Source organism: Mustela erminea, chromosome 19 (genome assembly GCF_009829155.1).
Source record: "Mustela erminea isolate mMusErm1 chromosome 19, mMusErm1.Pri, whole genome shotgun sequence".
NCBI lineage: Eukaryota > Metazoa > Chordata > Mammalia > Carnivora > Mustelidae > Mustela > Mustela erminea.
Genome location: NC_045632.1, coordinates 54,000,367 through 54,013,523, shown reverse-complemented (window position 1 = coordinate 54,013,523; position 13,157 = coordinate 54,000,367). Strand labels below are relative to the sequence as shown.

The 13,157-nt window shown below is 45.9% G+C and overlaps 1 protein-coding gene across 10 annotated transcripts in view; it reads right to left on the bottom strand.

Annotated features, from left to right (window-relative positions):
* BCO1 (beta-carotene oxygenase 1) overlaps window positions 1-12,837 on the bottom strand; it is a 37,582-nt gene extending 24,745 nt beyond the window's left edge. Inside the window, exons 1-5 of one of the 10 annotated variants that reach the window (XM_032324854.1) lie at window positions 8,264-8,347; window positions 7,172-7,252; window positions 6,134-6,317; window positions 5,332-5,502; window positions 1,426-1,532 (exon numbers count right to left, since the gene is read on the bottom strand). Coding sequence is in view for 3 of the 10 variants with exons in the window: in XM_032324851.1 (XP_032180742.1) it covers window positions 8,264-8,522 (259 nt within the window). In the remaining 7 variants the exon portion in view is untranslated. The other 9 variants (XM_032324855.1, XM_032324857.1, XM_032324856.1 and 6 more) reach the window with 9 other exon arrangements.
* Between the last annotated feature and the right edge of the window lie 320 nt (window positions 12,838-13,157).

Sequence of the window (13,157 nt, the reverse complement as noted above, 5' to 3'; positions counted from 1 at the left end):
CACTGCATAAAAGTTGGACCTCTTGACCAGTTCATCAAGACCAACCTGAAAATGTTTGGAGGGTTCTAGGTTCCCGTGGCTATTGTAACAAATTGCCACAAACTTAGTGGCTTAAAAATACACCAATTTGTTATCTTAGCGTTCTGGAAGATATAGCCTGAATGGATCTCACAGGGCGAAAGAGCAAGGTGTCAGCAGAGAATCCGTTTCTGACTTTTCTAACTTCTAGAAGTTGCCTCCATTGCTTAGTTTGTGGTCACATCACTCTGACCTCTGATTCTATTGTCATGTCTTTTCTGACCCCCCCCCTTCCCTTGTGATGACCCCTGTGATTCCACTGAGCTCCCCTGGATAATCTCCCCACCTCAAGGTCCTTAACTTAACCACATCTGCAAAGACTCTTCTACTTTGCAGAGTAACATAATATATTCATGGGCTCCTTCTGGAAGAGAGAGGAAATTAGAGCTGGGGGAGAAGAGATGAGAGAGCTAAGGACGCCCATCTGGAAGTGGATGGATTAGGAAAGGCTTCCCGGAGAAGGTGGCACTTGAAATAAACCTTGGAAGATGAGTAAAACTATTTGCCTACCATAGATTGGGGAGTTGGCAAGTAGGAGAGAGTAGTGCATTTCCATTCACTCTTCCTTGAAAGTGTGGAAGCAAAGGCCTGGAGGTGGGAGAGGCACCCCACCTCCTACAAGAGTTGAGTGAGATGGCCTTCAGCATGAGGCAAGGGCTTGGGAGCAGTAGGAATGGGATGAGGTTAAGGGGCAGGGGCCTTCTTGGCATATCTGAGGACTTCAAACCATTTGGTGGACAATTTGAAACCTCCAGGTTTTTAAATTTTTATTTAATTTTGCTGTTAATTAGCAAGTGACATGTTGATTTTTCCCCACTCTAGAATACATTGGTTGCTGTAATATAATATATGCTTCCAATGCTGGGACAACTATAATATGCAAAAAAGTAGTGTCCAGGTCATATTGACATTTCATTCCCATAAAACAAGTTGATAAGAGAAATATCCATCATGTATCTGCTGCCATGATGATGGGCTTAGGAGAGAACACCTTCCCAAGAAATTCTTGTCTGGTGACTTTTTATATTTAAGAAAGGAAACAGAGCTAAGAGCTAATATTTTATTGTGCACATGTGTGCTAAGTACTGTGTGGACACTTTATGTGTATTTTTTCTGGTTAAATTCTAAAATATTAGAAATGTTATCAAATACACCAACCAGAAATATGTTCTTTAGGGGGAAAAATAATCAACCTAATGTAATTTGCTAGTGAAAAGCAAAATAAGACAAAATTTAAACAACAGTTGAAGGTTTCAAATTTCTTACCAAATGAAGTATAAGGGGCTTACACAACTTACGGCCCTGCAACCCATCTCCAGTGAGTAAAATCAAGGCAAAGACAGGTACCTTTCTTTAAGCCACACAGCTAGGGAGGGGAAAGCTGGATTTAAAGCTGACACAGCCACCGCCGTCAGTTTGACCATTCCATCTGATCCTGGTTATTAAAAACGCACCTATGGAAATGTGCTACCATTACTGCATGGCTTGCTGAAGCTTCACAAACAGAACCAACCCATATGAACTACATCCTCATTTACAGACAGAACATGAGAGCCCCCTGGAGGCCCCTCATAGCTTGTCCAGTCTCCATCCTGGAGAGCTGCTATCTTGACCTCTAATAGCCTTAACTAGTTTTGCCCTTGGAACTGCGTTTTCATTTCCAGACCCAAAGGACACAAGCATCCGTTTCATTGGTAAGGACTCTAGTCTGTGCACCTAGATGGAAATAATAGCAATAACGGCAATGCTAGTCTTCATAAAATTGGAAGAGACCATGAAAGACCTCCTAGTTCTTTCTCTAGACTTTGGGAGGTAAACTGTGTGCCCAGGGGCAGATAGCCACCTATCCTCTTCTCAAAAGTCTTTTTGAGGGTGACTGCTGTGAAAATAACTATCACTGAGCTATTTCAGGAGTGGGGGCTCTGTTCTGGGGCTGCAAGAAGAAACCGGGAGGAATGGCTTTGGTTATCCCGGCCCTGGGTTCATGTATTCAGCCAGTATCTACTGATCACTTCAGTGGGCCCGGAAGTGGGGGCAAGCAGGGCAGGCACATCTCTACCCCTGAGAGGATTCAAGTCTCTAGGTGGTTATGAATTCTGCTCTATCATCTACCAACCATGCACTAGACCTTGTGTCAGAGTCAAGACTCGGTCCTCTCTGCCATGAGGTAAGGATATATGTTCCTTATGGAGTTGCTGTGATGCTTAAGGCCCGTAAAGAAATCAGCACATAATAGGTGCTCAATAAAAGCTATATACGCTATTGAGATGCACTGGGTAGAGTGGGTGGGCTTCGGTTCTGGGGTTAGTCCTAATCCAAGCCATGTGACTGTGTGTGAATCTCTTTACCTCACTGAACCTCAGTTTTCTCAGCTGGATATTAGGGATCACATAGCCCTCTCCAGTATAGGATTGGCAGTTTTAAATGAGATGGGATGATACAAGGAGTTTGGCCCATGGGCACATAGCATGTTTGAATTGTCCAACAAAATCCTGGAGGCAGGAAGATGCAGCTGAGGGTTGGTGAGGCCACACACATTGGTCTTTGGTCACAGGCTACACAGACCTTACTTCACGGCCACCCTGATCTCCCCCTGAGCCAGCCTGTCCTTCTCTGGTCACTCTTTCTGTGGGTCGCCACCTACAAGGCACTGGAAAACATGGTTTGCTTAAAATGCTAAATTATGTTCACTTGAAGTGTAAACACCCATCCCAGGCTGGCTGTCAGCAGGTGGCCCATTTCCTATAAACAACCAGTCCCAGAGCACGCATGGAGGGCTCAGGGGCCACAGGAAAACGTGTCTCTGGAATTGCTCAAGGCTGACACTCAGCTCTGAGGCTGAGATTAAAGAAGGCCACCACACATTCCCCAGAACCCTGCTCCCTGCTGAGCCCCAATTAGCCACATTCCTTCTAAAGGGACATGAGTAAACAGATGTGCTCCTGCCTGGAATCTTCTAGAACTGGGTCAAAGTTTGATATTGGGAGATTTTATATATGTATCTACATCTATCTCCATTTTAAGCAAACTTCTAAAAGGCTAGTTTAGAGCTATAATAATTGAAAAAGCCAGCTTCAGAAAAGGCTAAGTTCTGGAGAGCTATTTTTGTCTCTAAACTTTGGTGATGCTGGCTCTTGGAATTTACATGTTCGAATCCTTGTGGGACAACTACCTTGCCTCTAAATAAAAAATTATTGACCATACTGCTGAAGGAGACTTAGATTCATTCAACTCTCTGCCTGCTTTATAAGAACTTTTAGTTTTGAAGTAATTTTAGGGGCATCTGGGTGGCTCATTTGGTTACATGTCAGACTCTTTCTCGATCCCAGCTCAGGTCTTGATCTCAGGGTGGGGAGTTCAAGCTCTGCACTGGGTTCCACGCTGGGCATAAAGCCTACTTAAAACAAAACAAAACAGGGGCGCCTGGGTGGCTCAGTGGGTTAAGCCTCTGCCTTCAGCTCAGGTCATGATCTCAGGGTCCTGGGATCGAGCCCCGCATCGGGCTCTCTGCTCAGCAGGGAACCTGCTTCCCTCTCTCTCTGCCTGCTTCTCTGCCTACCTATGATCTCTCTCTCTGTCAAATAAATAAATAAAATCTTTAAAACAAAACAAAACAAAAAAACAAAAAACAAAAACAAAACCCCACCCAAACTGAATTGACTTTAGACTTATGAGAAAGAGCACTCCTGTATACCCTTTGTCAGTCCGGCTTCTCTTCCACTCTGTTCCTTTAGTTAAGTCTTTATTGGGTTTTTAAAGCATTTACTTTCCTGGTTTCTGCTGAAGGCCACAAACCATTTTTTTCATCTTTCTGCTTTCTTATTCCAGTCTTTTCTTACCAGTTTGGCACTGATTCGGGTTCTCTGTGCTGCACTGTCACCTGGTGCTTTGAAACACTGGCAGAGAAACCTGAGCCCCACCTCCACGGCACACTGATGAACTTGGTCTTGGGTGGGACAGGGCAGCAAGGCTGGAGGTCCACTGTGGAGGTTTTCTGAAACCTGGATGTGCTCAGGGGCCAACTAGGAAATGTGTTAGAAAACACTGATGCTCTGACAGTGTCCTTTAGGATTATGATTCACTCAGCCCTGGGTGGGGTATCAGGATTTGCAACTTTAATCCTAGAGGATTCTGATTAAAGGTACACAAACCATCTTTTGAGAAATAATGGCTTTGTGTTATATGTAAATCAGAGAATCCTGCTCAGCCTTGCTTGTCCTCTTGAATCATGTATGGTAGCACTTAACATTTTTGTTTTATGCTTCTACTATTGTGGAGTAGAATGGGGAGCCATTGAGAGGTTTGTTTGTTTTTTAAGATTTTATTTATGGGGCACCTGGGTGGTTCAGTGGGTGAAGCCTCCAGGTCATGATCTCAGGGACCTGGGATCGAGCCCTGCCTCGGGCTCTCTGCTCAGCGGGGAGCCTGCTTCCCCTGCTCTCTGCCTACTTGTGATCTCTCTCTCTCAAATAAATAAATAATAAATAATATAAGTATTATAATAATTAATATTATTAGTTACTAATTAATTAATTATTAATAATTAAAAGATTTATTTTTTAATTTTTAAAAAATATTTTATTTATGTATTTGACCCAGAGAGAGAGGTCACAAGTAGGCAGAGAGGTAGGCAGAGAGCAGGTACCCAGAGAGAGAGGTCACAAGTAAAGCAGAGAGGTAGGCAGAGAGGTAGGCAGAGAGCAGGCAGAGAGAGGTAGGCAGGAGAGTAGGCAGAGAGCTCTCTCTGAGCAGAGAGCCCGAGGCGGGGCTCGATCCCAGGACCCTGACATCATGACCTGGGCTAAAAGTAGAGGCTTAACCCACTGAGCCACCCAGGCACCCCGCCACTGAGAGTTGTAAAGGAGACGAGAGACGAGGCCAGGCTGTGCCACACTCATGTTGGCAATCTGACAACCTCGAAAGGATTGGTTTGGAGAGATGAGGAGAGAGGTAGCCAGCAGGAGGGGGAAGTGGAACAGAACTACGTAATGCTTCTCTCATAAGATTCTGGATGTAGAGAGCTTTGGGTTTATATCTGACCTCCACCACTTCTTAGCTGTGTGCCTTTGGGTAAGTTACTTGGCCTCCCTGGGCTATAAAATTGAGAGGTACCTTCCTTAGGAGCTGTAGTGAGGACTGAATTGTGGTTGGGTATGAAGCACTTGGGCCAGTGGCCAGCAAGCACTCCCTGTAGTGAGCGTTGAAGAGATCAACTGGGAACGTATAGCTTCCTTCTCCCAAAACACCCTTTACCTTGTTCGTGTCATTTGGGCTCCATAAATAGTTTCCTAGTGGCCCCCTAGGCCAGGCCCGGTTCCGGGTGATGAAGACACAACAATATGAACAGAACAAATATTCTCCTAGGCAGGAGAATGGCAAGCTGATCGTTGCAAAGTAGAGTGGGGCATGTACCTTTGACACAGGCTAGATTCAAGAGCAGAATGGGGAAAGTTGAGAAGACTCTCTATACTTCCCATTTTCCAGCCAGTTCCAGATTATGCATAGAATTGAGTCTTTCATGCTACTGCGTACATATTTTTTTAATTTTCTGTACCTTATGTTTTGATATCTTAAAAAAACCTTCCTGCTTGGAGGAGACTGTCCTTCCCTGGACTAGTCAATTCTTAGAGGTAGCAAAGGGCCCAGCATATCTTTGAGATGAAAACTAACCAATTCAGAGCCAGATCTCCTCCCTCTGGCCCATGCACTCCCAGAGGCAATATTCCTCTGCCTTCATTACCCCAGGGCCAGGTGCCAGGCAACCAGAGACCACCCCCGTAGCCCAAAGCCTGCCAACACGAGCCATCCTGAGCTGTTTACTCTGCCCCGTCTTGTCTTTCCCTCAGAAACCCCAGGACAGGCGATGGCCTATGTGCTTCCCCTGCTCCTGTCTTCTGACTCTGGACCACCCTGGTGCTATCCGCTGTGTGCTGGTGTGACATGCTGTGCCTCCTAAGACCTGTGACTATAAGAGGCTTTGTTCCCAAGCCTCCCTCTGCCTCCTTTTGTGGTCACACCTGACCATCCCATAACAGAAGACAAAACAGCTACTTACCTTGGACAATGAATTTTTAGTTTGAAAATCTACTAGAAACTTTTAGAAAGTCTAAGCAGTGTGGGATAACGTTGGTCACATGCCTGTTTAGCTCACTCAAGGATTTTGGTGGATGGCAGCCATGCTTCTGGAAAGACAGCCATGGCTTGGTCATTCCCTGCTGGTTCTCTCGTCTCCAGAGTCTCTATGGAAGAATGTGGAAGCTGCCAATCAGTAAGCTGTGAGGCTCACTCAAGCCACCTGCCGTTTCTTAGGGGGATGAGTTAGGGTGAGAAGAAGATCAGGGATGATTGCAAACTTGAACCCTAGACAACACAAGTCAGAGCCCAGCCCTACCTCAGCGACCTCGCTTGGATAAGTCACTCAGCCTCTCTAAGGTTCCCATCTCTGCATCTGCAAAGAGAGGACAAGTGTGCCTCCCATGCAGCGCTAATCTGAGCCCCTGAAATGGACCACGAGGGACGTGACAGCCCAGCAAAGCAGGGCCTTATGGAAAAGAAGCCAGTGTACTTTTACCTTCCATGCACACTGTCCAGAACAGTGTTCATTTCCCTAGGAATCACTGGTTAACTTCTGTCTAGGAAAGGAGGGGACTGTTAAGGCTTTGGGCTGTCAGGAAATATGGAACCACCACTCTGTAGCTGAGTTTCAGTAGTATCTGTTAAGTTTTTGCAAACTCAGAGCTCATGGTTTTTACACATGGGGTCTCTATTCGCGAAATCTTACAGCAAGACACTGGCCTAAAGTCTGCATTCAAAAAAATAATTGCTGACTGGCTTAGAAGAAATAGTAATAAGCAAATATAATGCTAATGCTTATTGAGCATGTGTTCTGTGCCACGCATTATACCAAGCTCCTTGCATATATTAATGACTTTAAATTCCATGGCAACTCTGATATCTCCATTTTACAGATGGGAGACAGACACAGAAAGGGTCAGTAACTTGCCCAAGGTCACACATCTGAGGTGCATGTTAGCTAAGATGAAGATGGGATTCAAACCCAGTGACAATGATTTTCAATGTGTTTTGCACCTACCAGGTGCCAGGCCCTTGCTAGATACCCGGCCCTTCAAAGGATCGTGACAGCTCTGCAAAGGGGATCATCAAGCTCTTCTTACTGTGGAGGAAACAGAGGCCAAGGGAGGTGAAGTCACTGGCTTGTTGGGCTGGAAGGCGGGGGGTTAAAGAAAAATGTCATCAGGCTGAAGCCCTGGACGCGAACTTCCCCAGCATGTGACCCTGAGCCTGCTAAAGCCCCACGTGACCCTCCCAGACCTCTTTAAGAACTCGGAGTGTGCTGTTGTGACCTACACCAGCACCGTGGCCAACAGCAACGAGTTCACCGTTCACCTAGTGAGCCAGTCACCTGAACCCAGAATTCTGTCTTATTCAGTCATTTCAGTCTCCCCTCTGAGAGAGCCACTGAACTGGTTGCTTGAGTGACAGGCTCTCCTTTGCTTGGTGAGCAGTCTCCTCAGCTCTGTGCTCTTCCTGTTTTCATCTGAGGCATGTCTGACTCCAAAGCCAGTAATCTCCTCCTGTTCTCGCCCACCTTCATGAGAAGGTGTATCATTTGGCAGGCTGGACTCTCTGAAAGAGAAGCTTGGCCCCCTTTCCAGGGAGGTTTGTGTTTGTGGTTGGCTCAAGGATGGCCTCTGCAAGATGTTCATGTCCTAATCCCTGGAACCTGTGGAGCTGTTGACTTATAGGGCAATGCAGACATGATTATATTAACGATTTTAAGAAGGGAGATGATCCTGGATTATCTGGGTGGGCCCAGTGCCATCACAAAGGTTCTTAGAAGAGGCAGACAGGAGGGTCCGAGAAGGAACTGTGATTATGGAAGCGAAGGAATTGGGGAGAATGAGGGAGAGAGAGCAGGTGTGCAAGAGGCTCTGCTGTTCTTTGCAGATGCAGCTGGGGCCACAAGTCAAGGAAGATAGGCAGCTTCAAGAAACTGGAAAAGGCAAGGAAATGGGCTATCTCCCTGAAGCCTCCAACACCTTGAGTTTAGTCCAGTTTTGACTTCTGAATTCCATAATTGTAAGAATAAATTAGGGCTATTTTGAGCTACTAAATTTGTGGTTGTCTTTACAGCAGCAATCACAAACCAAACCAGTACTCTTACCGTCTCTAATTGTGAAGCTGTGGAGCAAGGCCAGGCCGTCAAACCAGTGGTTGTATCTGGTCTCCCCCACTGTGTGCATTCCAGGCCCATTGCGGAGCAGGGTGCCCTGCAGCCAGGGGGGAATCCTGCCTGTTAAGAGAAAGAGTGGTTTCCTATTTTCACATCTCAACCAAAAAGCTATGAGACGTGGCCATGGAAAGGAACTGAGGTCACGATCCCAACATGACTCGTAGTACCCACTCATTCCTTCAGCACTCATTTCCAGGAAGGGTAGGATATGCCAGCACTGAGGATACCGAGAAGAACTGACATCATCTCTGTCCTCAAGTTGCTTACCACCCACAGAGCAGATGGATGAACAGACACCCTAACCACACCACAATAAAGGAAGGCAATGTGACAGGCTCAGCAAGGGGGCTGCGTGGAACAGAACCTCACCCCCAGGTAGGGTTAGAGCAGGAGGGTGGGGAGGCTGAGTCTTGAGGGGGAGTAGTTATTGGCCTCGCAAAGGCATGAGGAAAGAACATTCTAGAACCATGCTGTCCAATATGGTAGCCACGTGCCTCATGTGGCTACCGAGGACTTGTAACCTGGCCAGTCTGCACAGAGATGTGCTGGAGACTTAAAATACACACTGAATTTCAAAGGCTAAGTATGAAAAAATATATAGAATATCTCATCAGCAATTTTTAAAACATTGATTACATGTTGAACCTATAATATTTTGGGTATGTTGCCTTAAATGAAATATACTGTTAAAATTAACTTCACCTGTCTTTGTTTTTGTGTTTGTTTTGTTTTTACTTTTTTTTTTGAGTGTGGCTATTAGAATTTAAAACTCTGCATGTGGCCTGCATTTTATCTCTGTGGAATAGCACTGCTCTAGAGGTAGCCTGCCGCAGTAGACACTGTCGGTGCCCCACCCTTGTCCTCTTGGCACTGACCTCTCCCTGAAGGTTACTTTCTGCCACTACCTGCAGCTCTCTGCCTGAGGGCTTTGTTTTCATGGCAGGAGCTGCTCTGCCCACACACTAGGCAAGCTGGAACACCTTGTTGTTAATGCCCCTCTAAGTGGCTGTCACCCAATGATGGATGGGGAGTTGGACATCGCATGTGACCACTTCCTTGCCCCCAGTTGGGACAATATGAAGCATGTGATATACTATGCCCAGAGGGCTCAGGTCTGATGGCTCACTTTATTGGTTTTATTGGTTTCCCTCCCAGTGTTTCTTGGGATCATGTCCCAAATTAAACTACTTACATCTGAATTCTTATCGCTGGGGGAACATAAACGGAGAGATCAAAGACCAGCTCAAAGACCAGCAGATGTGCCAGTTGTTTAGCAAGACTGGTCTGTAATTTTCGAGTGAGGAAGTGTAAGTATTGAGGCTTGAGCTAAGCATGAAGCATGACAAAAGTCAATGAGACCACACCAAAGGTGTGGATTAGAAGGTTAGCAGAATGGCACAGCTTGGCCAGTTAAGATAGGGAATGAGAGGATCAGATTTTTGTGCATGTGCAATTTTTTTCTTGAGATAAAATTCACATAACAAAAAAAATTCCACCATTTAAAAGTATGCAATTCAGGGTTTTAAAAATATATTCACAATGTTATGCAATCATCACCATCTAGTTCTAGAACATTCCATCACCCCGAAACAAAGTCTTGTCCTCCTGACAGCCACTAATCTACTTTCTAAACATCTACCTCTTCTGGACAGCTCATATTAATGGAATATGCTCCGATTTGGGGTTTCAAAAGTTGTCTCTGTGGTGTAGAGCATGGCAGAAGGAGGAGCCAAGAGGAGGCAGGAAGACCGAGCGAGGATGGAGAGAAACAACAGAGAGCTGGAGGACGCGGAATAGGTAGGACTGGGAGCTTGAGTGAATATGAGGCAGAGGGCCCCACGTCTCTTGTCCTGGGCAACTAAGTGAATAGTGGGGCTCTTCACAGAGACCCAGATGCAGGAGAAGGTGCAGGTGAGGCAGAGCAGAGAGAGGGGAATCTGAACACAAAACCCCAGACAGAAGGATGTGCCAGGCACCAGTGGGGGGTGGGGAGCAGGTGCATTAAATCATATTGTCATTGACCCTATGTGGTAGGTACAGGCAGACTATTTTACACAAGAAGGAAGGAGGCAAGAAATGCTTAATTAACTGGCCAAGGAGGTCTCAGAGCCAACAAAGCACTGTCCAACATGAAGCCTGGACATGGCCTTCATGGGCAAATGTGGGACAATCTTTAGTTAACAGGCAGCCAATGGTTAGATTTGACCCTGGACTGGAGGCCTGGACTGAGGATTGGGAGCACGTCCTTCATGGGCCGCCTGGCCTTGGGCAAGTCACAGCCCCTCTCCAGCCCTCAGCTTTGCTCAAGGAGGAAGGCATGATTTATAGCAGTGGTTCTCACACTTGGAAGCAACCAGAGGGCTTGTAGAAACACACATTGCTGGGCTCCACCTCCAGCGTATCTGATTCCGTGGGTCTGGAGTGGGCCCAGGAATTTGTGATTGTAACAAACGCCCAGGCAATGGGGAGGCTACAGGTGTGGGGTGGAGGTGGGGAGAACAACTCGTGTGGATCCAGGGGTCCACTCAGATCTGTAGGTTCCAGGATTCTGGCTTTCTAAAATTGCCAAGGATTTCCGTGCAGCCATTAAACATAAGGCTTACGGGCAGCATGTTTATGGTGTCCCAGAGCATAAAAGGATAGGTATTGGAGGCTCTCTTTTCTAAAATAAAATATTAATTGTAAATAAACTTGTGTTTTTGAAAAAAATATTTGTCGTCTATACAATCTCTTTAAGTAAAAACTTAAAGTGCTCCAGTATTAGGAATGCTTGAGATGGAAATACAGCTGCTTTTATTGCCCTGTGCTTCCATTAGCATATCCAAGTTTTTATATACGTGCATATACAAAACACACACACAGAGATCATACGTTATCTTTGTAATCAGAGAAAAACACACATAAAAGCTATTCTTTCAAAAGCCTTCCAAGGCAATTCCTTGGTTGAAAAGTTCCCATGTGACTTCCTCACAGAGAAATGCTCACTTGGGAAAAGCCTCCAGATCCAGGTATCTGAGGATGAAAGCACCTGCGTGCCTGAGCCAGTCACGCGCCCTTCTCAGGGGCAGCACAGGAGGGGAGAGAGCCGGAGGAGTAACAGATGAAGAAAATGAGACACAAAGCCCTCTAAAGGACTGTTCTGGTGGAGGGTCCCACTCTGGGTCTGTTTGACTTACGCTCTGCGGGTACCCCAAGGCCCCGGTCACACCTGCGAGGACATCAAGGTACGCCCTACATGTGCCCCAACCCCGCACGCACATGCAAAAGTGGAAGCCCATGTGTGCCTCTCATGCCATTGATAAGGTAACTTAGGGCGCACAGATTTGCACAAAGGCTCCACCCGCTTGGAACGGGCCATGCTCTGCAGAATCACTCCATTGTCTTCATGCGGTCGGAGCATCCCCAGGCTCTTCACCTCAAGTAGTGAGGATGACTCTCCCTCTCCCTGGAAACGGTTTCTGTGTATTAGAAGCACACCTAGATTTTCACAGAGAATACACCTGGATTGTGGATCATTCCCTGCTATAGACTGCATTCCAGATTTTCCAAAAATAATTTACAGTAAATTTTACCTTTATAAACAGAAAAAAAAAAGTGTATGTCTAAATATATGAGAGCCCGTGTCTGTACGAAATGCTTACCTGTCACTTTGGCCCTCACAGGTTCCAGCTGCTCCTTCTTATTTCTGCCAAATATTATATCCATGGCATGGGGCGCTGAGCAGGGGTGATACGGACAGTGCGCAGACACTTTGCTGTGTTCCAGGCAACCGATCTTCGATCTTTGGTTCCTTCTTTTCTTTCCTTTCTGCTCTCCAGCAGCTTCCTCCTACATCTCCTTCCCTCCTGTCGCCCTGAGAGCCTGGTATCTCTTCTCACACAGCGGGGGCTACGGAAGGGGGGGGCAGGGGGAGGCGCGGGCTGCGCTTTGGCTGCTGTTATTTATCTGTGGTCAAAGGTCAATTCCCTAGCCAGGAGTCCTGTCTAATCTTTAACCCTCCTACTGTAACCCCAACTCCCTTTCCACTTCCACATCTGGCTTAAGCAAGAAAAGCTACTCTTCCGCTGGGTTTAAACTGGCAGGATAATTCGGTGGGTGCATTCTGCGCAGGTATGCAACCTGAAATAATCCAGCCCAGGAGGTGGAGATGATTTATGATCAGAACAACAGGAGAAACTATCAGGGCCTGGGATTAGGGGAGCCGAGAGCGTGTTAATTGCGAGAATTCCTTCTGCACGTGGTAGGAACTTCTTCGGCAGAGAGAGCTTTTTGTTTTGTTTTGAATAAAGGTCCCTGAGCCTCCCCCTCCTTAAAATATCATATTCAAGATATTATTGAAGTATACTTTACCTAGAGTAAAATGCACAGATCTCAACTGTACTTCTTGATGTACTAGAGAGATGTCCATGTACATGCAACAGTCAGCCCAATTCATATTAGAGTGTTCCCATTACCAGAGAGCTCTTTTGTGATTCTTTCTGGTCAATTTCCAAACCCCACCCTCCAGAGTAAACCCCGATCTGATTTCTTTCACTAAAGATGAGTTTTTTTTCTGTTCTTGAACTTCATATAAGTGAACTCATAATAAACCCTTTTACCAGTTAAAAAGAGTCATATTCAAAGAGCAACTTAATTTATTATAGGTTTTTTAGGAGAAGTAAACATAAAATATTTACCCATTTAAACCATATATATAGGGAACCAAAAACGCTTCTCGAAAACAATTAAGAATTGTAAAAAACAAAAACAAAAACAAGTGTCAGTTGGACTTCCTGGTCTAACAGGAGAGAGAAAGGACGCCGATCTGTGATTTCAGAGTCCCCTG